Here is a 25745-nt window from a genome sequence, read left to right as displayed (position 1 = left end):
CCATTACATGGGCCAACATCTCAAAGCCCACAATAATGGCCTTGGCCCTAAAAAAATTTCAGTGAAATCTCCTTCTCTATTTTTTTATCCCAATAAACCCCTTTCCTCCTACTCCTCTACTCTCTCTATAGTTCTCTACCCCTTATCCTCAGTTCCTCAGTCTCACCGCTCACCCCTTCTCTAAAACCCTTCTCTCTCAATACTTCACAATGACTTCTGCAACCTCGCCTCTCTTCAAGACCTTGTCGATAGCAGACTCATGCCTTCTCTCTCTCCCTTCGCTCTTCACCACAAAAACCTCAAACCCATTTCTCTCAATCCCATCCAAACCCATCAAACTCCACCTCTCGTACGCTCATTCCTCACTCGTTTCACCACATGTCTCTCTCAGAAACAAAACCCACTTCTCATCCATACTGTCCTTTGTGGCCCAGACCTCGGATTGGGCTCAGCAAGAAGAAGACAACACACTCACCATTGACCAAGACGCAACCTTTGAGGCCAGTGAAGGTGGAGTAGAGAGTGGTGGAGAAGGTCTCTTTGAAGAGAGGGAAGAAGAATCCAGTGTTGAGCCACCTGAGGAGGCCAAGATATTTGTTGGGAATTTGCCTTATGATGTTGATAGTCAGAAATTGGCTGAGCTCTTTGAGAAGGCTGGAATTGTGGAGATTGCAGAGGTAAGGATTGGTTTATTTCTTTTATAAAGATTCTGTTTTTTCGTTTTGGTGGTTTTGGGAAATTTGGGAGGTTTTGATATGTGGGTGATTTTTTTATTTTTGGTTTTTGTTGTTGTAGGTTATTTACAACAGGGAGACTGATCAGAGTCGTGGATTTGGGTTCGTGACTATGAGTACTGTTGAAGAAGCTGATAAGGCTGTGGAACTGTTCAGTCGTTATGTAAGTTGTTTCTAAATGCCGTTTCTTTAAGTAATTTTTTTAGTTCTCTTTTGGTGATTTTGGTTTCTGTATATTTATGAAATGCTTACAAGATTAGATAAACTTAAAATGATTTGAGATGATGGCTGAACAGCTTGGCCAATGTTTATGGAGGATAATTCTCATGTCTGGCGTGCTAGGTGATATTGTGGATTGTTGATATGCAATTTTAGCTGTCCTAGGATTGACAAGATCAAATTGATTTATGGTAGTCTTAACATAGTAAAGGTGGGCGCTAGAGAGTTGTTTTTCTATTAAGCATAACGATAAGCACATAGGAGTGCTTGTACTTTTTGTAAAATCCATAAATCCAAGCCATATGAAGTTGTCGATGTCCATGACATCATATGTAGCCAAATCAGTACCTTCTTTTGGTACTTTTGTATCGTTGTTCTCTTGGCACTCTCTGCCTCAGGTTAGGGTTGAAGCACCTCAGGGAACAGTATTGTTCACCTCTTTGGTGGCGAGAACCTTTAATTTCTTCTGATATGTGCATCTTGTATGTGTAAAGAGAAGTGCAAAGTAGAACCCCGTGATGTCTAGTATAGTAAAGCATGGTGGTCAATCTTAGAATTTAATTGCATCTGTTCATGACACCCAAAGATGATATGCTCATAGGAATAGTTTTCCATAAATTTCTGGCTCTTGTACAACATCTGGCACATACGAACAGAGTATTATCCAAGTGTATTGCACCCAATGTGTTAAATGTGCTATACTTTTACACCATACGTATATATATATATATAAGCATTTTATGGCATATTATAACGAGTGTGCTGTTTCTAAGTTTTTGTGTTTAATTTTGTGAGTAGGACTTAAATGGAAGGCTCCTGACTGTCAATAAGGCTGCTCCCAGAGGAACACGCCAAGAACGCCCACCACGTTCGTTTGAACCTGCTTTCAGAATCTATGTTGGTAACCTGCCATGGGATGTGGATAATTCTCAACTTGAGCAGCTTTTCGGTGATCACGGTAAGGTGGCGGACGCTCGAGTAGTCTTTGACAGAGAAACTGGACGATCACGTGGTTTTGGCTTTGTAACAATGGCCAGTGAAGCCGAAATGAATGATGCCATTGCTGCTCTAGATGGACAGGTATTAGATATTTACATTTTTTAACCTTGATATATCATATATGACGTGCTAGGAAAATGGGATGCATCATGCATGTTATTGTGGGCTAAATTCTTAAGCTGACAGTCAGCCGTTAGTTTGACAAGGTTTGTCCAACTTTAGCTAATGAACTTGGGCTGCTAAAGGGACAAAAAGGATGGTTGATGGGAAAATGTTTTGAGGATTCATTATCTTTTTTCTTACTATAATTTAAAACCATCTAACTTGATGTCCTTGTGCTGCAGACTATTGATGGGAGGGCGATCAGAGTAAATGTTGCCGAGGAAAGACAAAGGCGCTTTTGATTTTAACTGAAAGGAAACCTAAAAGCTCTGGTTTTGGTTCCTTCTCTCTTTAGATGAGATTTTGTGTCAACCATTTTTCAGCGAGGTCTTTGTGATTTCTACTTTTAGAATTGTTGTTTAAGTTGGAAATGATATGACTTTTGACTCCATAAACTTCGGGGCATTGCTGTCTGCTATTGATTTTGAAGTGTTAAGGGCGCTTTTGAATGTCATTATATAATGAAATAGCTTCATTTGTATGTCAGCGAGGTGTAAAGCCTATATGTACAAGTTGTTTCTTTTCTAGCATGAAAAACGCATATATACAATACATGGCGTTTTGACTTGCTGGTAAATCCACGTGAGAGATGAAAGATGAAAACAGAGAATTGTACTAAAAAAATCTACTAAATTGATAAACAATCCAATTATTACTTACCCTACTGCTTTTAGTAACTAAAATAAACTCTACTGGATTATTCTCAAGCATTTCAAACCATAAGCAATCCAGTTGGAGTGTCTGCAAAGGTGAACACCCTTGAGATTGGAAGAATTTACAGTGATACGCGGAAAACTATTTTGAACTAAAGCATTACTGGGAAGAAAAAGCAGAACGTTATCTGTACATAAGTACTAGTGACTGTGAGCAAGTAGCACACCCGACAATCTAATATAGACCAGGGACATGACATCCAGGTGAAAAATATGACAGCCTCAATAGCCCCGCAACTGAGCATCTCGACTTGTGAGTGGAACATAACGAACTGAAGTTTCAGTCCGGATACTCACAGAACCATCCAGGCTCTTGTCCACAACCTTCAAATCCTGGAATATGTTTCCCACTGGAATCACCATTCTGCCTCCAGGCTTCAACTGGTCAATAAGTGCTTGTGGGATTTCCGGAGCAGCTGCCCCAACATGAATAGCATCGTAAGGTGCACATTCTGGCCAACCTAACCTTCCATCTGCAGCAATGATTATTAAATAAATAAACTAGTAATTAGAACTCTGCAATAGGAAATTCTTGTCTTAGGCTGATGCATACTTCACTTAATTCAATTTAAAAAGATGAACTCTGGGTTTCAAAAACCATACCGCCAACATGGACTGAGAGGGAACCTTCTTTCAATAATGGTGCTGCTGCACATTTTTGAATATTATGGATTGAGGAAGAGGCCAACTCCGGAATATGTTCTACACCAACTGCACGACCTTGTGGCCCAACCATCAACGCAAAACACGCTGTCAAATATCCAGTTCCTGCAGAACAAAATGCGGAAACTTCAGGATCTCTATTACTGCAATGAAGATGAAACATAGATAGTACAAAGTATTCATGTTCAAGAATTGCATCGTATTCAAATGGTCAAATGTGAAACTTCACTTCCAACATGATATTAACATGTCATAATACAGAAATGCTATAAATAAGCACCTGATCCAACATCCAAAGTGCGCATGCCAGGCTGCAAATTCTCTTCCAACAATTGAAGGCATGTTGCGTGCATATGAGGTGCAGAAATGGTAGCATTATAACCTATCGACAAGGGGGTATCAACATAAGGTGAGGCCCCATCAGGCACAAATAAAGCCCTATCAATACTCTCCATCACCTCAGCAACCTTTTTGGAGTTAATCACTCCATAGCTCTGCAAATTCACCACCATTCCCTTGTTCTTATTAACGCTACTTGCAGACCAGAATTGCTGTAAATTATATAAATAATTACAAAAGAAAAGCTTCAGTTCAATGTAGCTTGCAGAGTTAAACTAATAGAGAAAACCAAGCAACAAAGTTAAGCAAATAAAACACAACCAAGCAGAAACAACATTGGAATTTTTCCCATGAATGGTCACAAACTCACAAGCATCATTACTCACATGAACCTCCTTTTAGGAAAGTTAAACACAATCTTTGTAAGTATCAACAAATACCTTGTCATGTTGCAAATCCAAATCCTCACCACTATGATTAGTTATGGGTTGAGTTTGTTCATCCAAGGCCCTCGGACACGAATACAATTGAATACCATTATTAAACAGGGCACAATGAACCCCACTTACAATGAACATTAAATGATTACAAATCCCTAAAATTTTGGAACATAACTACAGAAATCAGAAATCAATATAATTCTATTTTTACTAATAGCACATACAATTATGCATCAATTGGTTGCTAAGAAAGTAGAAGCAATTAATTAGTAAGAAATAGTTAGAATTTTGATAAAATTGATGTCTGTAAGCTGAGAAAACAAAAACCCAGAATACCAATGCTCTGTTTGAGAGAGAGAGAGAGATATATATATATACCTCCATTCTGACGAAGAGGAAGTTACCCGTGAGGAAATTACAGTGTTGGAAGAGAGGACAAAGAGAGAGAGTAGTGGTGGTTGGGAGAGCTGCAACTGTGCGACGACGATGACGATGATGATGATGATGACAGTGGTGGAAGAAAGAGAGAGGAGGAGTGAAGGTTAAGAAGCGTTTCACAGTGGGCGCAGGATAGCGGCAACCATACGCTAAGCAGCTTATGCGTATAGTAGTCGATGCTCTTGCTGGGGATAATAGATTATGCATTTGCCACGTTCTGTCTAGCTCATTCTACTTTTCTCTTTCACTGCCTCACTTTACATTTACACCTGTCTTCGTCCTGAGCTCTCGGCCCTGGGCCTGCTTATTCCACTCACCGACTTATTCACCACAGGTTTGGGTCAAGTTATTTGGGTCATTTCCTTTGTTCAATGTTGGGCTGGACTTGTTATTAGCCAAAGCTCAAAACTTTGGCTTTAGCCTATCTGATCCAATTTGTGCTACATCCCTCTATTCCTAGCCTACCTGAAGGTGAGTGCTATTCCGACCACCCTAAATTGCACATCTAACTCGGATAAAATCCTATGCATATGAAAAACTTCTTGTATAGCATTGGCTTAAAGGTTTCTTTTATAAGATATCGTTCGAACTATGTGTGAATGACCCAGATGCTATATGAGAATCACTAATATCTTTATATGGTAATCCATAGAGCTGAGGGTTACTTTCAGTTTCTATATATTATTTAGTTTTGTGTGCAAGGATGAAAATGGAATAAAGATAGCTCTCTTTTCTCTCATCTATTTTGACCCCCAACACTGCATCACACATGGTAAAAAAGTTAATCAACAAAACTCAAGCACTAGTCTAGGTGAAGCAAGCATTACTTACGTAAGAATTTACATGGCCCAGTAGCGATATAATATCAACATATGGATATTATGCTGAACATCCCAAGAACCCTTCACTGTGTTACTGTGTCTGTGTCCCTTTCTTTACCTTTTCTTTCAAGATTGTCTCCTCACTTAATTCCTTTCTTCATGACAACATACATATCGGATTGGGATTGAGGCTTGCAGTTTACTATTTATGAGGGGATACAAAAAGTTCATATGATTCACACCAATGAAAAAGTATACAGGAAAGACTCTGACTAGAAGCAGTTTTCCCCTGTACATGCATGTTATTTATTTATATAATTTCCAAAAGAGAAAAGAAAAAGGGGAAAAAGAAAGAAGGTGAACAATAAAAGATTAAAGAATGCTACTGCCTACTGGGGTTTGGGTGCTTGGCAAAAGTTTAATCTCCCAAAACTAAATTCTTGTTTATGGTTATTGCTTAGGTATCAATGGGCTAAAAAATCTTTCTTGAGAAAACTTGAACGGTAAAACTCACTTGGTGTTACATATAGCCCAAAATGACTAAGTTAGACCTGCATATTGACATGGACTCTATTCACAATAAATTATACTTTCGATATTTTCTCATGATTATTAACATGTGTGGGACTTACTGTAAGATACAACAGTTGACAATCGCTATGAGTATCCTTTGCTTTCTCTTTTGGATTGTTTGATAGATTTCATCTATTAGGTCTATTTGACCCTATGAAACCTTGCTTTTGGACTGAGAAATTAACCTAGAATCCAATACAAAGCTGCAGATGTGACAAAGGACCACCACAGCTATGTGACCTTGTCCTTATCTAGTATATGTGCCTGGCTTTAACTTTAATTAGACTCACCTTGCAAGCAAGGTACATGCTCATGAGGCTTTAACTTTTATTCCATATCTTCCTGTCATTATATAAGGCTTGGTTTGTGAAACTGTAAAACCACTCAAACCCCAAGTTTCCCACCTCATAGGCATTTGAAATTCCAAAATATGGCTAGCCGTACCCCATTGCAGATAGCTCCTAAGCAGCAGCAACATATGCTTAGGAGGGATAAAAGAGCATCCCCACAATCTGATGATAGTGCATTGGTGAGGCAAATTCGCGAAACTCATTCTTCTGGACGATCCCACACTGTCGATGTCAAACCAATCCTCCAAGTCATTGATGAAATATTTCATCGGGCTACTCTTGGCACCGATGGCATTCTGCTTGTATTCTCTTCTCCCATTTACTTTTGCACTGCTAATTAAGCCTAGTTTGAAATGCAGAATTGACATGTACTAGTTATTGTTTATTTTGGTCACATTGATTTTACTTTTGTTGCAGGGTACAAGAGAACATGTAGATGCAGTGGACGACAGGAGCACTTTTCCTAGTTTTGATGTCTTGTTACAAGGATTGGCTTATCTCATACAAAAGATATATTGCGAGGTTATCTTAAGGCTAGAATTGAATACATATTTCCATTTGATCAACTTTAATTATGCTCTATTCTCATAATTTTTCCTGCCAAATTTAAAAGCTTTTATAAGATAAACATATATATATATATATATTTCTGTTTATTAAGACCTCTTTCAACATAAAAGCATACTTCTCTTTAGATAGAATCTGGGACCCCTGTAGTGTTTCTGCAGTAAGGGAACAGAAAAAAGTAAAAACATCATTTTAAAACAGTTGTTAAGTAGATGGATATAAAGTAACATGTATGCTATAAATGAAGTTTCAATGTTGTTTCTTTCATTGAAATATTTATTGGGTAATAACATAATCAGTGTTGTTAGTTGTTATGAAAGGATTAGCACTCAATCTGTTCCAGTATGATCTTCTATGATGAATTTAAAATTAGTGAAAGTCTTCTATGTTCTACTAAAGATTTTATGCAATAAATAAATCAGTAAGCACAGTGTGTCCATGTACCGGCAGATAACCTGCCAATGCTCAGGAGGTGGTGATGCACATGCAAGTACAATAGAATTGCTCAGGACCCTTTCAAGCTTTTCATGGGAAGCCAAGGTGGTGCTATCCTTGGCTGCTTTTTCGGTGTTCTATGGTGAGTTCTGGCTTGTGGCTCAGCTTTGCACTTCCAATCCACTAGCCAAGTCTGTGGCCATACTGAAGCAACTGTCGGACATCATAGAGCATTCAGCCTCAGTGAAACCTCAACTTGAGGCAATTAACAACCTCATCAAGGCCATTACCAATGCCACCAAGCGCATTGTAGAGTACGGCGAGATGGTGAACCTGCAGTCTCAGTACATCTCAGAAGACACACCCCCACTGTCAATTGCCATGGCTCATATTCCTGCTGCAACCTATTGGACCATTAGAGGCATACTGGCTTGTGCCTCACATATTGCCATCCTCACAGGCAGTAGATATGAGTAAGCAGCCACTGCAAACTCTGATGCAATTAAAATATGTATGCCTCTATGTCTAACCGAAGCTCTTTTATGCTCATTTTAGGTACATTGCAACAACCACTGAAGTATGGGAACTGTCAAGCTTGGCTCATAAGCTGAACAATATACATGACCACCTCACCAATGAACTTGATAATTGCCGCCGATATATTGGTAAGCCTTTGGGTTTTTTTCAACTTTAGAACTAAGGACATGTATCATCTACACCAATTCCAAAGTACTTTTGAAGAGTATTCCTATCTTCTTATGAATAACATGCTACATGGACCACATTCACTGACTCGTTTTCTCACAGAAGTGTTGGATCGAACTTCTATGAAAAATGTGGTCAAAATATAGTCTTAAAAGTTGATCAAACAGTTTAAAAAGTTCAGGTTAACAAATAGATATTTATTCGTCATAAGAAGCTCACCTTAGAAGTTGATCATGTCTTGGTTTTGCCTTCAAATTGCACCTTAAATTTAAAAGTGCTGAACAAAATTGACCATGGGATGCAGTGGAGAAGAGATATGATGAAGATTATCAGAATCTGTTACACATTTTCCAAAGCCTCCATCTGGACAACATGAAGAGTTTACGGGCACTGATTTCCCACAGGGATGATATACAACCACTTGTAATTGGTTCAAGCAAGTCAAGGGTATAATTCTCTACTTGTATACAGTTGTACTCCCAGCATTTCCCTGACTTCATATTTCTAACATAATGAATCATAATTATATATCCTTCCTTCTATTGGCACAAACAGTTTGGTCTTGAAGTGTTAAGGAGAAGGCATGTGTTGCTGTTAATAACAGATCTTAGTCTGAGCATTGAAGAGATTTTGGTTCTTGAACATATCTACAAAGAAATGCAGACAAGGGCAGATGTTGAGTATGAAATTGTTTGGCTCCCCGTGGTGGACGCAATTGTTTGGGATGAAGCAAAAAAGAATAGATTCGAGGACTTGAAGTCAAGGATGCCATGGTACGCGGTGCATGACCCTCTAATAATTGAGCCTCCAGTGATCAAGTTCATCAGAAACTACTGGCGTTTTGACAAGAAGATGATCATAGTGGCATTGGATCCACAAGGAAGGGTGTCCTCGGAGAACGCCATCCACATGCTGTGGATATGGGGCAATGTGGCTTTCCCTTTCACTAATGAGAAAGAGCAAGCACTGTGGACTGCAGAGAGTTGGAGACTCCAGCTCCTTGCTGATGGCATTGATCCACGCATACTCGGATGGGTGCGTTACATACATGCTATAAAATCTAGCATTATATGTTGGCAGACTATCTAGACCATTCATCTAATCAATTGTTTCATATTAACAGTCTGATAACATAAGATCGATCTTTATACTTACAAGATTTCCTTTTTCTATGTTTATGTGTTTATCAGATAGATAGTGGGAGCTATATATGCTTGTATGGAGGTGATGATCAACAGTGGATTCGGAGGTTCACAGACCGAGCGAGATCTGTGGCAAAAAGTGCTGGCATTACCATAGAAATGATTTATGTAGGAGGAAGCACTGCTACAAAGGAGAAGATGAGGAAACTCAACAAGTTTATTGAAACAGAGAATCTCAGTCACTTCTGGCCTGATTATGCATACACCTGGTTCTTCTGGTCCCGACTCGATAGCATGAGGTGCTCAAAGGCCAAGTACAAGAAGACTGTGGACAATGATCCTATACTGAGGGAGGTCATGACCCTGCTGAGCTATGATGGAAGTGAACAAGGTTGGGTTATGGTCTGGAGAGGCTCAAATGAGACGGCTAGGGGCAATGGCCAGCTGGCTCTAACCACCCTGGATGCCTTTGACACTTGGAAAGATAAAGCTGCTGAGTCAGGCTTTGTGCCTACACTCGAAGACGAACTGAGAAAGCGCCACACCCCACAGCACTGCACTCGTTTGATCATTCCCGGGTTCGGTCCAGACATCCCGGACAGAGTGGTGTGCACAGAATGTGGCCGGGACATGGAGAGGTTCTTCATGTTCCGCTGCTGTACCGATTGATATGACACGTTCAAGCATCATATAATCATACATGGTTATATTAATTTATGTTGGGAAACTCTTTACTTGTATGGTGCTCTTTCATAAGAGCTAGATTATGTGTAATATGTGTTGAGAATAAATTTGTTGGTGTGAATTTGTGAAATAGCTACGACTGAGGTCCTCAGGAGTCTAAGCACCAGTTTGGGCTGCTGAGTCTGGGCTGCTTGGGTTGCTATAAGCCTATAAGAATGTAGAATAATAGTGTTTGAAACACTTTTGAGTACTGAAATTACTCTCTAGCTATATAACTCTCTCTGCTTACTTCACAGTAAGATTATTCTTTCATTTTGGTTTTACATTTCTTGACTGAAAATTAACCTCAAATACAAGACAATACTGGAGTCTGGAGACATGCCTAAGGGCCACCATAGCCTTGTAACCTTATGCCCCATGCCCTTATCCAGTATATAATATATATATATATGCCTGGCCAGGCTTTTAACTTTAGTTAGGCTCACCTTGCAAGCAAGGTACTTGTTCATAAGGCTTTAACTTTTATTCCATCTTCTTGTCATTGTACAAGGCTTGGTTTGTGAAACTGTAAAACCACTCAAACCCAAGTTTCCCACTCTACTAGGCATTTGAAATTCCGAAACAGGGCTAGCACCCCATTGGTAGCTCCTTATAGGCTGCAACATGTGATTAGGAGGGATAAAAGAACATTCTCACAATTTAATAGTGTCATATTATAACATGTTAGATTGTCTAACGCGGTAACATTTTCACGGTAATTGTTGGGATTCTTGCAGCAATTCAGTTAATACAAATGACAAGAAAAATTAAAGTAAATAAATAAAGCACACAAACACAACACAGAGATTTACGTGGTTCCCTCTTAACTTGAGGTACGTCCACGGGGCGTGTTCCGGTCTTTCTTTACTATTGAGAAATATTGAGAATAACAGTACAAGCTAGAACCACTCGTGTTTAATATCCCAAATCCGAGCCCTTAAACCCTTGTACACCCCTCTCAACTTACCCTCTCAAATACCAGTAAAGAGAACTCTCTCTATAGCTTGTAGAAAATGATTTTTTCAGATTGCCTCAATGCATTGATCTGATGCATATTTATAGGCACTTGAACTCAATGGCAAATTTGTGAATATCATGGCACTTGTAATGCCAAGTCAAAGTCTTCCTTATTTTTAGTTCAATGTCTCATGCACTACTGTTGCAATTTCAGCTGTACATTAATGTGCAGTCTGAAGATTGCTTCCTTGCTTTCAAATAAGGCTACACCACCCATCTGTATATAGCTACCAGATGAATTAAATTGAGCCACACCAAGTGTGGCTTGGCTGCCACAGTCCAACAGTAACATTTTGAATGGACATGATTGATAGTGTGGTATAATTTGGTACAAAAAGTTATGCTAAACCATTTTAAGGACAATGAAGAGGAACAGATAGCAGAGGAGAAAGAAGAGAGAGAAGGAGAGATTGGTGAAAGGGTTAAAAGAGACAATTTAAGAGAGAGTGCGAGACAGGGTTGAGTGGCTTTGATTAAAACTGGAACGCGTCATTAGGTGATTAGTCTTTAAGAGAGAGCACTGCTGTAGTTCTGTGTCTGTCCTCATTTACTTAGATTTTAAAGTCTTAAAAACTCATCAGATCCAAAGAAAAAATAAATGTTAAAAGATGTTAAATCGATCTTAATACATAGGAAAGAAGATCGAGCCAAATCCATATATAAAGATTTCCTGGATGCTACCATAAAGTTGTTAAAATGAAAGTCTAGAAGCTTGATTGACTTCGTCACATGTAATCGAAATTATCAAGTTTTAATTAATCAAATAGCAATTTGCACGTTACACATGACATAATAACATAAGTTTTTTTTTTTTTTTCCAGACTTGTGATTTTCAATGTCTTCGTCAATGTGTTACAAAAAAAAAAAGGTCTGTCAATTATGAACGATATACTTAAACTCGATTCAGTTCCATCTGTCTCAGAGTTGTCCAAAGACCTCCCTCTCTCTGCTCCACCTTAGTAAGCTTCTTAGATTGTGCAAAGCTTCAATGTACTTCAACTCTCTCTTGCTCTCAAACACTTCTCTGTTACGGATGTATATACACATTCAGGGATGGATCCAGAAATTAAAATTCAGGGCTGCTATTTGTACACCCTCTTCTTTCTTTTTGCACACCCCTGTTAAAAAAAAAAAGACTATACAGCCCCTCCATTCTTTCCCTCTCTTTTTTCTCTCGTTCACACCCCCCTTTCCCTGATTTTTTTTTCTTCTCTTCTTCTCCAACCCTCGCCCAGCCAACCCCTCCACCCAACCCACCTAGTATGAGGAAATTTCATTAATAAACATAAAATATACACCTACTCTAGGGGGGACATAGTCCTAAGTGCATTATAGACTTTTTGAACACTATCATATTCATTAATAGGATACTTCTATATTGCTTGACGTAATCTTTGATCACGTTAAAGAGCGCGCACTAGTAGTAATCTCAATATTTGGATCCAACTTGACTCTTTGAGTCTCAACTCCTTCACTTTGAGACTTAGAATCACAAATTAGTGTAAATGAAGTACGGTCGTTTGTCTTCTTAAAATAAGAAAGAATACTTTTTCTTCTATTCGAAATTTGTGGATGATCCAACATTATAAACTAGAACATATTGGTAATATATTATAAACATGATATGTAAGGATATTTTACAAAACAAAATCACACAATACCAACCTATTTTTCTAGCAATATGCAACTAGAATTTAATATTGAAATTTAGAGCTTACTTGATTTCCAAACTTGCAATTTCAATAATTGAGATTGAACTTAAAAGCAATCTCATATTCCAACATCAACAAATTACATGAGTTTTTCTTGAGTTCTTGAACAATTTGGATAATCAAATATTAATTCTTATTTAATTTTACAAACATTTAAGAGTAAATTACAAATATCACAACTATTCATAAAAATTGAATTCCTAAATCCTTAAATCTCTAAATGGCTAAGACAATAAAATATAAGAGGGAGCAATGAGGGATGGAGAGGCAGAGACAAATTTGGGAAACTTTTTTATTTTTTCATTGGGTGGGGCTAGGCAAAAAATGTAGGTGTAGTTTTTATTTTTTTTAAATATGGGGTGGGCTAGCCCACAGTGTAGATCCGTCAGTGTGTAACACATTGTCTATCTCTTTCATCATCACGTGCTAGGCGCAGGTTATCAATTAATGAGCATCACATTTGGACTAGTCTACAAGTTGATAAGTTTCTAACTTTCAGTTTTCCATATTTGCAGGGAGGGTTCAACATTGATCAGAACTTTGTGGTATTTTAAGCAGCTCCTTAAATATTTGGGTGCTAGTAGTTCAGGATATTGCATCATAAACAAGCTTCAAGCTTGAGCTTGAGTTGTTAGAGTTATGGCTAACCGCGAAGTAAGTTTAGCTGTGGAGGATTCGGAAGAGAAAGCTGCGAGGTTATTTTCTCAACTCTAAGACCATTTTCTTCATTCTTTTACGCTGCTTAAATATATATTTGTATCAAACAAATTAATACGATTTGGCAGTTGTTGTTCAAAGTGATTTGATCTTTAATTGTAGTTGTAAATATCATAATTGTAAACATATTTGAGGATAGATTTTATGAAGACTTGAAAAGGGAATCACATTCCACGTTGGAACATGGATTTTCGAATGTTCTCTCACATCTCATAATTGGGATCTTAATACAACTTCCACTCGTATTAGAGTGCCTCTACCGGCAACTAGGGGTGTGCAAAAATACCAAAAAATTGAGTTCTGAACCAAATCAAACCAACTAAATCGGTTTGGTCTGGTTTTTTTTTTTTTTTTTTGATATTAAACCAAACCAAACCAATCTGAACTTTGTGGTTTGATTTTGGTTTTCAATATGGAATTTTCGGTTTTAACCAAACCAAACCACCACTGATAATATGTATTAGTTTTTATACATTAATTGTTTTATATCTGATTTTAATACCTATTAATTATAGAGTAAACCAAATTCTCTATTATAGTTTATATATGTTTTTAAACTATAGAAGGGTAAGAACTTGTCAATTGTTCATTCTGCTAGCTGTTCATTCTGTTTTTTATGTTGTGTAACTGATTAGAACTTGTCACTTGTTTGTTTGTGTTGGAATTTGTTAGAATTTGTTTAACTTGTGTTTGAATTTCTGAAAAGTGTTTAGATTGTCAAAATGAGCCTTTATATAGCCATATGAAGTGTGCAAATTTAGCCTTTATCTAGCCAAATTAGGCTTGAAAAATGGGCTAATATCTAAAAAACTCACAAAGTTGTGCTTAATATTTTGGCCCAGTTGTTATCTGATTTTCGTAACCAAACCATCCGAATCAATATTCACGGTTAACCACACCAGTCGGATAGGGCTAGGCTTTGTTTGGTTTTGGTTTTCATATTGACCATTTCGAAAATGTTGATTTGATTACAGTTATTCCTTTGTGGTTTGGTTTTTTGAACTATGCACACCCCTACTAGCAACACTTTGGTAGCTGTGTCCTGTACCAAGTTCATTTTTATTGGACTAATTGTCTACAAACATGCGATACAATGGAATGCTCTTTTGTGTGAAAATTAGGGACCACATTTTGGTACTAGATTGTGTACCACCTCTCTAATAGAAGTGAGACATATTTGTACAGTAATGCTACACTTATCACATTTTTATACCACAATTTCATACCATCTTACATGGCATTCATACATTGGATACTAAAAATTAAAAAATAAAACCTAAAAAAGAAAAAGGAAATACCCTTCCAATAAAGTAATGACACATTAGGTGGGATACAAATGTGAAAAAAAAAATGTAGGACAACTAGCATTATTGATATTTGTATTGGTGAGTCTCACCTCTCTTAGAGAGGTGGGACACAATGTGGTATCCAAATGTAGGCTCCCTAGCATAACTCTTACATCAAAGCTTCAATGGCAATTCTTTTCATGTTTCTTCTTTTTGATGGGTGAAATTTGTTTGTTTTTGTACTTCATTTTCAGTGTTGTACAACATAATTCAGACCAAAAAGGCATTATACAATATTGGGATAAAGCAGTTACAACCGGGAAATCTGCCACAGAAGATGGAGAACATAGAACCAACGGATTATGGGCAACAGTAAAGAAAAGAGTACATGAACAAAATCTTGATCAACAAATTCTTGATCCACCGGGGCGATTCCTTCCAAAGTGGAATAAGATATTCGTAATATTATGTGTGTTTGCTGTCTCACTAGATCCTTTGTTCTTTTACATTCCCATTATTAACGAAGATATGAAGTGTCTGAGGTTGGACAAAAGGTTGAAAGCAATAGCTCTTGGTTTAAGAGCATTAACAGATCTCTTCTACTTGGTGGATATTATTTTCCAAATTTTAAGGAGACCAAAAGCTGAGACATCCGGAGCCTCTGGGATAACAAAAAAAGACAAGGGAGGAAATAAATCAGTTAATATGGATGTTTTGGCCATAGCTAAGAGGATTTTGCAATCTTACACCCTACTTGACATTTTAGCTATTCTTCCAGTCCCACAAGTAAGACTAAGCGAATTATGATCTAAATTTGGGATTCCTAGCACTATCATATATTAATTGATACAATTAATAATAACATTTTAACAATTGGCTTACATCTTTGTTATCTGTCCAGGTAGTAGTTTTCATTTTCTTTTCAAAAATGAGGGGGTCAAGATCTTTGAAAACCAAGAAGTTTCTGAACTCTCTTGTTCTGTTGCAATATATACCAAGAGTTCTTCGCATCTACCTTTTGTGTAATGAACGGAAGACTACCAGAAAGGCAGGCATATGGGTTAAAGGTTTTTTCAATTTGTTTCTGTACATCCTTGCTAGTCATGTAAGTTCAATCTTATCTTAGCTACTACAATTTCATTTCAATGACCCAAAAGAAAGAAATTATATATTAACGTTGGCCTTATATAGGTACTCGGTGCACTATGGTATTTTTTTGCTATTCATCGGGTGATAGATTGTTGGCAATATGCTTGTCAAAGAGAAAATGGATGTGAACCTAGTACTTTTAACTGTGATGACCATTTTTTGAGAAATATCACATTTCTGAATGGTTTATGCCCTATAAATCCACCAAATGCAACACTTTTTGATTTTGGCATATTTGTTGATGCCATTCGGTCTGGCATGCTGGGGTCGACAAATTTTCCACAAAAATTCTTGAATTGTTTCTGGTGGGGTCTACGAAATTTGAGGTTTGTAGATATGACATCATTTTATCTTGATTTGTGCATTTTTAGCAGATTGAATGTATACTTGAGATATTGTATCTTATATATTGATTGCTAGCTCCATTTCATTTGTGCAGTTCTCTTGGTCAAAACCTCCAGACAAGTAGCTATTCATGGGAAAATCTCTTTGCAGTTTTTATTTCTGTAATTGGTCTGCTACTATTTGTATACCTCATTGGAAATTTGCAGGTTGGTGCTGAGTTTATTAAAAACAAAAAACAAAAAAACAAAAACAAAAATCTTTAACTTTAAGCTACTCATAATTTTTCTATATTTTCTTAGTCTATGAACTAACTTGTGTGTACATAGTAGACATATATGCAGTTGGAAACTGCAAGCTCAGAGAAGCTTAGACGGAAGATGAAAATGAAAAGTCTAGAGGTAGAATTGTGGTTATGTGAAAATGGCCTCCCTGAGAAAATGAAGACATTGATCATGGAAAACATACAACAAAAACTTGAAGAAAACAAAAATGCTCATGTGGAGATCCTCTCTGTTCTTCCTTTGGAATATTTAAGCTTTGTCAAGCGATGTCTCTGCTTGCCTACATTAAGAAAAGTAAGTAATTATGTACATATATATATATATATATTCATTCCTTCACTATCAAGAAATTAATTAGTGAGTGTAGCAGTACTCTTTCTTAACTATTTTATGTACGGTATATCAAACGTACCCTAGGTGCCAAAGCTTAAGCACATTGAAGGACTTGATGAGTTGAAAGAAATCTGTGAGCATTTTAAGCCAATGATCTATACTAAGGACACCTTTATTATTCGAGAAGGGGAGCCCCTTGACATGATACTCTTCATCACGCATGGCACTGTTCGAACCTACACAACTAGCTATCGCGGTAAAAATGATCAATCTTCAACCCCCAAGTCTCTTAAGAAAGGTGATTTCTATGGAGAAGAAGTTATAAATTGGGCATCAAAATTTCCACAATCTTCTGAGTTACCCATCTCGTCAAGAATCGTTAGGTCCCTCACAAAAGTTGAAGCATTTGCTCTCACAGCTGAGGACTTGAAGAATCATGTAGTCTTTGAATATATCTTGCATTTCACCAAGGACATGAAGCTCAACCTTGTTAACGATTCTCAGAGGCTGCAGTTGGAGATATTGATAATTTCTTCCCTACGAAGAGCACTCCGTCGAAAAGCAATCCGCCGCCAGAATAATCAAGCAAAGAAGCATACAAAGTCTCCTTAATTGGGGGAGGGCAGGGGGCTTGTAGCTACCTTGGGTGCTTTACAAGGCAAGTAGCTCGCTACAACAAAACCAATAACAGCTACATGCACAAATTGTAACGGAATAATACATAACCAGGATTACTTTGAATTGGTATAAGAATTGAAATAGCATATCTTCTACTTACGTTCTATATGTTAATAATGTGCTTATATTCAAAACAACTTCATTTTGGATTTAAGGTTAAGCGTTTAGAGTTTAGTATTAGGAAACAATATATATAGTTATAGGCAAAAACACAATATCAGCACAAAAAATGTAAACAAATGATTAATTTATCACAAAATATGAGGTCTGCACAAGACAATTTGATCTTGCATATGAAGCTCTATATATAACTAGAAAGAAAAAAAAAATTCACAGTCAACATGGTTCGTTAACAGTTAAAGATTGGTAATGTATAGCAATATTTGCTTAATTCCCTGCTTAAGAAATTGTGCCCAACAGTTAGTCATGAACTTTATTTACAAAAACCATCTGCTATCAACTCTTTCATAGTGAAAAAACCATCTGGGATTTGTTGTGCTAATTATTTTGGCAAACTATGCACTTGTGCTCTTCTCTTTCTTAAGAGCTAGATGTGTAGTATGTATTAAGCAATGAATTTGTTTGTGTGAATTTGTGAAATAGCTAGGACTCTAAGCAATGGTTTGGGTTAATTGGGTTGCTATAAGCCTATAAGAATGTAAAATAATAGTGCTTGAAAGATTTTTGAGCACTAAAATTACTCTCTATCTCTCTGCCTACTTCAAATTTTAGCAATAAATACTCTTTGCTTTGTGACCTTTTCTATAGTACCTCTGTTTCCTGTTCTAAGGAGACAGGAATCCAAATGATAAATTTAAAAACAAAATAAAAAATGAGAAAGGTAGACCCTCAGATCCAACAATCTGAACCAGGCAATCTACTACTAGAATATGCAAGACTAGCTCATTGGACAAGAGTGCACAGCCCACGTTGTTCATGTTAAGGTTTCATTATTTCTTCTTGGTCTGTTGTTTATTCAGTCACTTATTCTTTCATTGTGTCATTGTGTGGTTTACTTTTCCAAGCACATTAATAATGAGGAAAGAAATGTCGTGACATATTTTTCTTAATGTACAAAGGACTTAGACATAAATGAATAGCATAATACGATATATAATTGGTGCCTCTATTACTCTACCATTATATGTCGTGGTAAAAGAGCAAAGCTTTTGAATATTCTTCCAAACCTTATCGCTAGAGAGACTGGAGGTCAATGACAAATTGACAATTGTGTAACCCAACCTTCACTTCTTTCTTCTTCTTCTTCGTCTTCTACATTTTGCCTGGCTCTCCAGCCTGCAGATAGAATAAGAGGATAAAATAAAAACCAGCATTTTCTTTGTAATTCAATCATAAGAATATAAGATTAAGAAAAGAACAGAGGTGGGCCAGGTGGCCATTAAGAAATAGTTGGCGACTTTTGAGCAGCAAGATTGGCCCAGCAATGGGTTGGTGGGATAATATGGGAATGCTAATCTCTGCAGGTCAATATCAGATAATTAATTAAAATCTTTGATCCAACGGCCAAAAATGTCCAGAAGACTTGGCCTTCTTTGTGTTGACTTGACCGATTGGGATTTGAGGGTGATGACTTGGTGACTACTAAGAAGTTTCTAAGTCAAGAGATTAACCCAATGAACGGGCACAATTGAGGGGTGAGTTGCACTTTTCATACATTTGGCAGTGTCTTGTTAGCGTGTGGAATGGTGTCCAATATCATATATGGTTCTTGACCAATAAAAAAGAAAATGTCATATCATGGTGGACTTGGATTTTTTAGCAAAGGTTTAAAGTATTTAATAAAATTGTCATTTTTAACAAAGGTTAAAGTATTTTTATTTCAAAATAAAACCCATTATTTTGAAAATCCATTTTAGATGTGAAATAACTAAGATATAGGTCGGGACTATATTCGAATAGGTCAAAATTATAATCAAATAGATCGGAATTATGTTTGAATTATTTTAGTCCAAAAACACCCAAAGAGTAAAAAAAATAATAATGGTTTCCAAATTACTTAATTGGTATTAGAATGTTATTTATACCATCTCATTTGACTACTTAATTGATTATCTCTCTAATACAAATTAGACTCACTTATGCATGTCCTATACAGGTGGATTGAGAAATAATCAGCTACTTACCATTAGTATTAATGGTCGTGTGCAGGGCAGAATCCTAAACACTTCAGACTTCAGTCATATATAATAGTTAGTATTATTTCACATGCATCAATGAATCAATGATGCCAGAGATAAATGTGCAATTATCATCCTATGTTTATTTTGCAAGTCTATTATTAAAATTCTTTAAACTAATACATCATAGCAATGGGATGGTTAATAACAACATAAAATTACTAAATTAGAATAGATTTGATAATTGAGTTTAATCATCGAATGTGATGGGCTCCACAATGCATTCAATATTCCACATCCGCCGGCTATAAAAAAACAAAAACAGAGACAAAGAAACCAACACCCACAAGGCATGAACTAATTCAAACGCCCTCTGCTCTACCAACCAAAGCCAGCAAGCCTGCCCGGAAATGGAAGTGTTTCCAAGAAAAGCGCAGCAGCTCTCCTTCCTTACCTTTCTCTCCCTCCTCCTTCTCATCCATGCAAGATTGAATCTGGACCGTCCAGATGTCAAAGCCTTCTCCATCATCCAAAGGGACTTGGGCATCTTCCATAGTCATAGTCAACAACGCACCCCATGCAACACCCCTGGTGTGTTCTGCGAGAGAAGACTCTCCAACAACAACACCTATGTCCTCAAAATCACCCGCCTCGTCTTCAAGTCTCGCTGCCTTTCTGGGTTTCTCCCCCCGGCAATTGGGCTGCTCTCCGAGCTCAAGGAGCTCTCTCTTTCAGGCAACCACCTCGTTGACCAAATCCCATTTCAAATCGTTGACTGCCGGAAGCTGGAAATTCTTGACCTTGGAAACAACCAGTTTTCCGGGGAGGTTCCTTCCCAGTTGTCCAATCTCATTCGCCTTCGAGTTCTTGACCTCTCCTCCAATAAGCTTTCTGGGAATTTGGTGAGTTTCTTGAAGCATTTTCCCAACCTGGAAACTCTTTCCATTGCAGACAATCTTTTCTCTGGGAAAATCCCAGCAACCATTCGTTCATTTCGGAATCTTCGGTTCTTCAACTTTGCTGGAAATGAGTTCCTTGAAGGCTCAGCGCCTGCCATGAAAAGGGTTGAGCTTTCAGCTACTGATGTTCCAAAACGTTACATTCTTGCTGAGAATACAAGCAGAGGAAGCAACAACAACACATCAGTAGCAGCAGCACCCTCTGGGAGTAGAGGTTCTAATGCTCAAGCTCCAGGTCCATCCATAGCACCAGAGAACAACCATAAAAGTAAAAAGGAGAAGCTTGGCGGATGGATACTCGGATTCCTTGCAGGATCACTGGCCGGGAGCATATCCGGGTTTATCTTCTCTCTGATGTTCAAGCTGCTCTTGTCTCTTGCAAGAGGTGGTGGCAAGGACTCAGGTCCAGCAATTTTCAGTTCTCTGATCAAAAGCAAAGAGGACTTGGCTTTCCTGGATAAAGAAGATGGGCTGGCTTCCTTGGAACTCATAGGAAGAGGTGGTTGTGGAGAGGTATACAAAGCTGAATTGCCAGGAAGCAATGGCAAAATGATTGCTATAAAGAAGATAGTTCAACCACCTAAAGATGCAGCAGAACTGACTGAGGAAGACAGTAAGCTTATGCACAAGAAAATGCGTCAAATTCAATCAGAGATAAAGACTGTGGGTCAAATTCGCCACCGGAATCTGCTTCCTCTGTTGGCTCATGTGTCCCAGCCGGATTGCCATTACCTAGTGTATGAGTACATGAAAAATGGGAGCTTACAAGACACTTTGAAACATGTTTCAGAGGGGACAACAGAGTTGGCTTGGCCTGTTAGGCACAAAATTGCTCTGGGAATCGCTGCAGGGCTTGAATACCTTCACATGAACCATCAACCTCGCATAATTCATAGGGATCTCAAGCCAGCAAACGTCCTGCTTGATGATGATATGGAAGCTCGGATTGCAGATTTCGGGCTTGCAAAGGCAGTCCCTGACGCTCATACTCATATCACAACTTCAAATGTGGCGGGAACTGTTGGCTATATTGCACCAGAATACCATCAAACACTCAAGTTCACAGACAGGTGTGATATATACAGCTTCGGCGTGTTGCTGGGGGTTCTGGTGATGGGAAAGCTTCCATCTGATGATTTTTTCCAGAACACCAATGAGATGAGTTTGGTTAAGTGGATGAAGAATGTGATATCGTCAGAGAACCCTCAACAGGCAATCGACTCAAAATTGATGGGAAATGGGTATGAGGAGCAAATGCTCTTGGTGCTCAAGATTGCATGCTTTTGCACTCTGGATAACCCCAAAGAGAGACCCAATAGTAAGGATGTTAGGTGTATGCTGTCTCAAATCAAGCACTAAGTATCAAAGTAAAAGCTTGAAATGAATGGGAATCCTACTGGATGGATTGTGTCTCAAACGTATTATAAAGGAAATTTATGTTATGTTGTAGAACAGTTGATCAACAAGTAAATATTGTGTTTCACAAACCATATTATCCTTAAAAGATAAGCGAATCAGCATATAGATTTTGTATTCAGACATTTGGTTAATTTGTATCCCTGACTTGATAAGAGTCTTCAGTGTTTCACAACCAAATTCTACGCATAAAGAAAAACCTGCCTATTTTCTACAGTGCTCATCTTTACTAATCCACTCTCTACTAACCTAGTGGGGTTAGTTGAGTGGTGGAATAAGAGTAGTTGATGTTATTATATGATTAAATCAACCTTGAAAACAACAAACAAAAAAGAAAATATTTGTGTTGTGCTAACAAATTACACACACCAAGTCACCTAGAAAAGGAAAGGGAAGGGGGAAAAGAAATCACTTGCCCTAATTTACAAAGATAAACAACCAAAATGCAAGTACAGTCATTCTCTATTATGCTGAATCATTAGGAAATCTGTGTACCAAATTTGGTTTTCTCATATACACCCAAAAAGGAAAGGAAAAGAATAGCCTACTCATACTCAAAAAATGGACTGATTGCTCTACACAGAGCCATACAAGTGTCAGTACAAATCCTTGCATATACTAAACTCCCAGGGTTTTTTTGCAGTAGAAATAGATGGAAGTAGTCCATGGTAGCAAAAGAACCATATAACACATGTTGTAGTGGTTCTTAAGAAAGTTTTTGTTGCAGATGTCTCCGATATACTTGTCCAGACTCTTGTTTTACTTTGACTAGTTTTGAAACCTGAAGCAAAACATAGTCTGTCAAACTATTGATAGACATTCCTCCCAATAATTCATGTTTGAAAACAAAATGGAATTTGCATTAAGAAAATGAAAAATCCATGCAAGTGCACTCCAAACAAAGGAAGGTCCCATGTAAGTGCATTCTATCACTATCCCTAAAAACAATGGAAGTGCTTTATATGAGGCAACAAATCAACTTCTCCACATAAGTGTTTTTTATTGCCCCGGGCATTTTTACCTTTTTTCTTTTGGTAAGTTATGTTTCAACGTTTTTCATTTCTCCATCAAAAGAAAAAGTATTCTTAAACAGTATGAGTGCCGGTAGGTATATCAACACCTTAAATGCACAGGGCAGAATTCAAGTTCATTTTCCCTTTTCAATATCTATAGATTTACTTTAACAGGAAGAAAACCAAAGACAAAATTTCGTGGGTTCACCCCATGTGAATCATGTGGTAGCAGAGAGAGTGAAAACAAAACATCAAGACTTCAGTTTCAATGGCAAGTATATTAAAAATTGACCTGAGGGTTTACTTGGGCAAAGCAAATATGTATTTATATCTCATGGCCATATCTCAAATTAAATTACTCATCAAAGTATATCATTTTCCAAAAGTTGAAGAAATCATATTCTCAAGGATTCGAATGTGTTATAAGCATAATAAAAACAAAATTAAAATAAAAAGAAAAAAAATGCATATATATGTTATAATCCTCTTCAATACCTCAAAAATCCAAAAGCAACTGGGGGAGAATCCGCTCCAAGTGAGTTGCTTCAATTTTGTTGACACCCTCCGCTTCAGCAATCGTAGCAACGCGCTGCACAGCCTCTGCCTCAACACAAAATGCTTTCTCAAAATGTTATCATAAACACACACACAAAGTCGACCAGCATTCAGTCTCAATTAAGCAACCAAAATTTTGTGTGAACCTGTGATGAAGTTCCGGAGAAGTTCACAGCTCAATTTCAAGGCATTCCCATTAGCTGCATAACAAATGTTGAATAAAGAAACAACAAATCAAATACACATAAAAATAAGAAAAACTCTATCAAACAGAAATAAAATAAAATAAAAAATCCTATGAATATAATAGAAGCTATAATGTGAGAAACCTGATGATGTGGGGCGATTTTTCTTGGATGTTCCAGCTCCTCCTACCTGCACCAATCAAACTTTATTGTAAACAATCTACACAATTAGCAGTCCAAAAGTAGCTGATTAAGTGATTAGTAAAGCAGAAACGTAAGGATTCATGGAATATAACTCTAATATAAAAATTTGAAAACTAATGTGTTTAAATAATCTCCTTTGCCCTAAATTAGTTCCATAAAGCTTAATTAGCAATCAATTTATGAAAATGTGGAAGAACAATGGCCAATGGGTACCTCGCAGTCCATAGCATCAGTGCCATCAGTTAGTTGACGCTCTGAGAATGGAAATGAAAATGGAGAAGACATATAAGAAAGAAGAAGAGGTTATAATAAATTAAGCGAGCAAAGGAACAAAAATGGCGCGGAATTCAAACCGAGAGCTCTTCTGGACCAGACCAGCTTGAAAATGGCATGAATGAGATCCTGCAAAGGACATTTAGCAAAATGTAAGAGGCATAAATAAGAATTTCAATTTGAGAATTGAGGGAATTAGGGTTTTACAGGCTCAAAAGTGTTGTCCTCCATGGGAAGGAAGCAAGGAAGAATTGAGTCAATAAGAGTTGCTGGCGCCCTTTGATGAATTGGGTTTTTAACTTTTAAGTAGGAAGCAGACGGTGGCAGATAGTGTCGTTTGCGCATAATTGTTGTCGTTTACAATTTCATGAACACAACGGCGTCGTAGCACCTTTCATTACCATTCCCCTCTTTGAAACGAACCCTTTTAAACTGTTTTCCTCTAACGCTCGAACTTCTTCTTCATCAGTTTCTGTACCTTTCTCTTTCCCCAAATGGCGAGCTTGGTCCACAAACTCACCAAAAACACACCTTCGCTTAGAACAGTAACATCCCTCAAAAGCCATCTTTTGCCCAAACCAACACCCTCACTCATATCCCACCACAGCCATCTGGGCCCTCCCAAACCCGAATGCACGGACGACCCAATTCCGCATTCGGATCCTACAAGCTTTATCAAGGTCGAATTTTCACATTCATTGCCTATTTTCCCCAGTTTCCCACTTGGGTATTGCTTAAATCCCATATCCTCAACTGGGTTTGAGCAACTGGGTGTGTGCAAGACCGATGAGGTCGAGTCTGATGATGCACGGACGATTTGGGCTGACAGTGTTAAGAAGAAGAGGAAGAAGAAGATGAACAAGCATAAGTATAGGAAGCTCAAGAAGCGTCTTCGTCGCAAGTCCAGAGCTTGACGTGGTAGTAGAGGTTTAGGTTTAGTTTTTTGTGTTCTCAGAAGTTTCTGAACTCTAATTTATTTACTCTGGCTGACAGCGAGAAGTATTATGCATTTTTCATAGAAATTTGAATGGATTTATCGGCTTGTTTTTTATTGAATTATCGATAAAGTATGGGAATTGTTGAGTTTAGAATGAGGTTCATTACACTTTTGGATTAACAATCTTGCTCTATTAATTAAAGTTTCTTCCTTTTTTTTGGTTTGTAACTTTGTATAATTGTGTATAATGTGTATACACTTGTATTTATAGAGAAGTGATAGTTATCATACATTCATACCCCATGAATAAGGGCCTTATTGCATTAAAGATAAGAAGAATGCAGGCTTCCTTCATTTGCATACAGATGATCGTGCATATGGTTAATAAGTGCTCCATTGTTAACCATGTGCACAGATACTTTCCCACAATTTTCATGTTTCAGTGTTGCCTACAGTATAAGTGCTAATTTTCATACTCTGACTTTTGGTTTAGGCATCATAAGGTTACATGACAATTTTGCTGA

General features: G+C 37.6%; 7 protein-coding genes across 8 annotated transcripts; 5 read left to right on the top strand and 2 right to left on the bottom strand.

Moving 5' to 3' along the window:
• The first annotated feature begins 122 nt into the window (after positions 1–122).
• On the top strand, positions 123–2600 carry LOC147274663 (28 kDa ribonucleoprotein, chloroplastic-like). The gene is made up of 4 exons (XM_086256319.1): positions 123–677; positions 796–897; positions 1752–2033; positions 2297–2600. The coding sequence occupies exons 1-4, from the start codon at positions 210–212 to the stop codon at positions 2354–2356; spliced, it is 912 nt and encodes a 303-aa protein (XP_086112445.1). The 5' UTR covers positions 123–209; the 3' UTR covers positions 2357–2600.
• Positions 2601–2731: 131 nt separating this feature from the next.
• On the bottom strand, positions 2732–4927 carry LOC147274662 (protein-L-isoaspartate O-methyltransferase 1-like). 2 transcript variants are annotated; one of them, XM_086256317.1, is made up of 4 exons: positions 4648–4927; positions 3771–4041; positions 3431–3595; positions 2732–3300 (listed from the first exon to the last, which is right to left on the bottom strand). In XM_086256317.1, exons 1-4 carry the CDS (start codon positions 4912–4914, stop codon positions 3050–3052), a joined length of 954 nt encoding a protein of 317 aa, XP_086112443.1. In that variant the 5' UTR covers positions 4915–4927; the 3' UTR covers positions 2732–3049. The 2 variants fall into 2 exon arrangements, with proteins under 2 accessions (XP_086112443.1, XP_086112444.1); XM_086256318.1 differs by having other exon boundaries at positions 4674–4765.
• A 1574-nt stretch (positions 4928–6501) lies between these two features.
• On the top strand, positions 6502–10240 carry LOC147274661 (protein SIEVE ELEMENT OCCLUSION B-like). The gene is made up of 7 exons (XM_086257436.1): positions 6502–6753; positions 6869–6973; positions 7469–7926; positions 8009–8118; positions 8463–8605; positions 8714–9193; positions 9349–10240. The coding sequence occupies exons 1-7, from the start codon at positions 6532–6534 to the stop codon at positions 9967–9969; spliced, it is 2139 nt and encodes a 712-aa protein (XP_086113562.1). The 5' UTR covers positions 6502–6531; the 3' UTR covers positions 9970–10240.
• Positions 10241–13284: 3044 nt separating this feature from the next.
• On the top strand, positions 13285–18741 carry LOC147274660 (cyclic nucleotide-gated ion channel 1-like). Its single transcript, XM_086257210.1, has 7 exons — positions 13285–13447; positions 15010–15541; positions 15657–15860; positions 15947–16230; positions 16344–16455; positions 16579–16824; positions 16948–18741. Exons 1-7 carry the CDS (start codon positions 13392–13394, stop codon positions 17473–17475), a joined length of 1962 nt encoding a protein of 653 aa, XP_086113336.1. The 5' UTR covers positions 13285–13391; the 3' UTR covers positions 17476–18741.
• Positions 18742–20012: 1271 nt separating this feature from the next.
• On the top strand, positions 20013–22270 carry SOBIR1 (Leucine-rich repeat protein kinase family protein). Its single transcript, XM_086257126.1, has one exon. It carries the CDS (start codon positions 20090–20092, stop codon positions 21995–21997), a length of 1908 nt encoding a protein of 635 aa, XP_086113252.1. The 5' UTR covers positions 20013–20089; the 3' UTR covers positions 21998–22270.
• Positions 22271–22403: 133 nt separating this feature from the next.
• LOC147274658 (centromere protein X) lies at positions 22404–24568 on the bottom strand. Its single transcript, XM_086257127.1, has 7 exons — positions 24492–24568; positions 24365–24413; positions 24225–24265; positions 23952–23997; positions 23769–23822; positions 23563–23667; positions 22404–22835 (listed from the first exon to the last, which is right to left on the bottom strand). The coding sequence occupies exons 1-6, from the start codon at positions 24513–24515 to the stop codon at positions 23564–23566; spliced, it is 318 nt and encodes a 105-aa protein (XP_086113253.1). The 5' UTR covers positions 24516–24568; the 3' UTR covers positions 22404–22835; position 23563.
• A 123-nt stretch (positions 24569–24691) lies between these two features.
• On the top strand, positions 24692–25373 carry LOC147274657 (uncharacterized). The gene has a single exon (XM_086257128.1). The coding sequence runs from the start codon at positions 24779–24781 to the stop codon at positions 25196–25198; it is 420 nt and encodes a 139-aa protein (XP_086113254.1). The 5' UTR covers positions 24692–24778; the 3' UTR covers positions 25199–25373.
• Positions 25374–25745: the final 372 nt, after the last annotated feature.

Source organism: Dryas octopetala, chromosome 9 (genome assembly GCF_963921425.1).
Source record: "Dryas octopetala chromosome 9, drDryOcto1.1, whole genome shotgun sequence".
NCBI lineage: Eukaryota > Viridiplantae > Streptophyta > Magnoliopsida > Rosales > Rosaceae > Dryas > Dryas octopetala.
The sequence above is the reverse complement of the archived record's forward strand: the minus strand, read 5'-3'. Positions and strand labels throughout refer to the sequence as shown.

What these genes read in the sequence shown, in the direction of transcription:
- LOC147274662 (XM_086256317.1), bottom strand. Translation starts at nt 4,914, where the DNA reads ATGCATAATCTATTATCCCCAGCAAGAGCATCGACTACTATACGCATA. An exon ending in TCCTCTTCGTCAGAATGGAG is followed by an intron (nt 4,042 to 4,647) that starts GTATATATATAT and finishes TATAATTTACAG; the next exon opens with CAATTCTGGTCTGCAAGTAG. An exon ending in CCTCTCAGTCCATGTTGGCG is followed by an intron (nt 3,301 to 3,430) that starts GTATGGTTTTTG and finishes TCATTGCTGCAG; the next exon opens with ATGGAAGGTTAGGTTGGCCA.
- LOC147274660 (XM_086257210.1), top strand. Translation starts at nt 13,392, where the DNA reads ATGGCTAACCGCGAAGTAAGTTTAGCTGTGGAGGATTCGGAAGAGAAA. An exon ending in TCGGAAGAGAAAGCTGCGAG is followed by an intron (nt 13,448 to 15,009) that starts GTTATTTTCTCA and finishes CTTCATTTTCAG; the next exon opens with TGTTGTACAACATAATTCAG. An exon ending in ACCTCATTGGAAATTTGCAG is followed by an intron (nt 16,456 to 16,578) that starts GTTGGTGCTGAG and finishes TGTACATAGTAG; the next exon opens with ACATATATGCAGTTGGAAAC.
- LOC147274661 (XM_086257436.1), top strand. Translation starts at nt 6,532, where the DNA reads ATGGCTAGCCGTACCCCATTGCAGATAGCTCCTAAGCAGCAGCAACAT. An exon ending in TTGGTTCAAGCAAGTCAAGG is followed by an intron (nt 8,606 to 8,713) that starts GTATAATTCTCT and finishes TGGCACAAACAG; the next exon opens with TTTGGTCTTGAAGTGTTAAG. An exon ending in ATCCACGCATACTCGGATGG is followed by an intron (nt 9,194 to 9,348) that starts GTGCGTTACATA and finishes TGTGTTTATCAG; the next exon opens with ATAGATAGTGGGAGCTATAT.
- SOBIR1 (XM_086257126.1), top strand. Translation starts at nt 20,090, where the DNA reads ATGGAAGTGTTTCCAAGAAAAGCGCAGCAGCTCTCCTTCCTTACCTTT.
- LOC147274663 (XM_086256319.1), top strand. Translation starts at nt 210, where the DNA reads ATGACTTCTGCAACCTCGCCTCTCTTCAAGACCTTGTCGATAGCAGAC. An exon ending in TGGAACTGTTCAGTCGTTAT is followed by an intron (nt 898 to 1,751) that starts GTAAGTTGTTTC and finishes TTTTGTGAGTAG; the next exon opens with GACTTAAATGGAAGGCTCCT. An exon ending in TTGCTGCTCTAGATGGACAG is followed by an intron (nt 2,034 to 2,296) that starts GTATTAGATATT and finishes CTTGTGCTGCAG; the next exon opens with ACTATTGATGGGAGGGCGAT.
- LOC147274657 (XM_086257128.1), top strand. Translation starts at nt 24,779, where the DNA reads ATGGCGAGCTTGGTCCACAAACTCACCAAAAACACACCTTCGCTTAGA.
- LOC147274658 (XM_086257127.1), bottom strand. Translation starts at nt 24,515, where the DNA reads ATGGAGGACAACACTTTTGAGCCT. An exon ending in AGGACAACACTTTTGAGCCT is followed by an intron (nt 24,414 to 24,491) that starts GTAAAACCCTAA and finishes TGTCCTTTGCAG; the next exon opens with GATCTCATTCATGCCATTTT. An exon ending in AAATCGCCCCACATCATCAG is followed by an intron (nt 23,823 to 23,951) that starts GTTTCTCACATT and finishes TTTGTTATGCAG; the next exon opens with CTAATGGGAATGCCTTGAAA.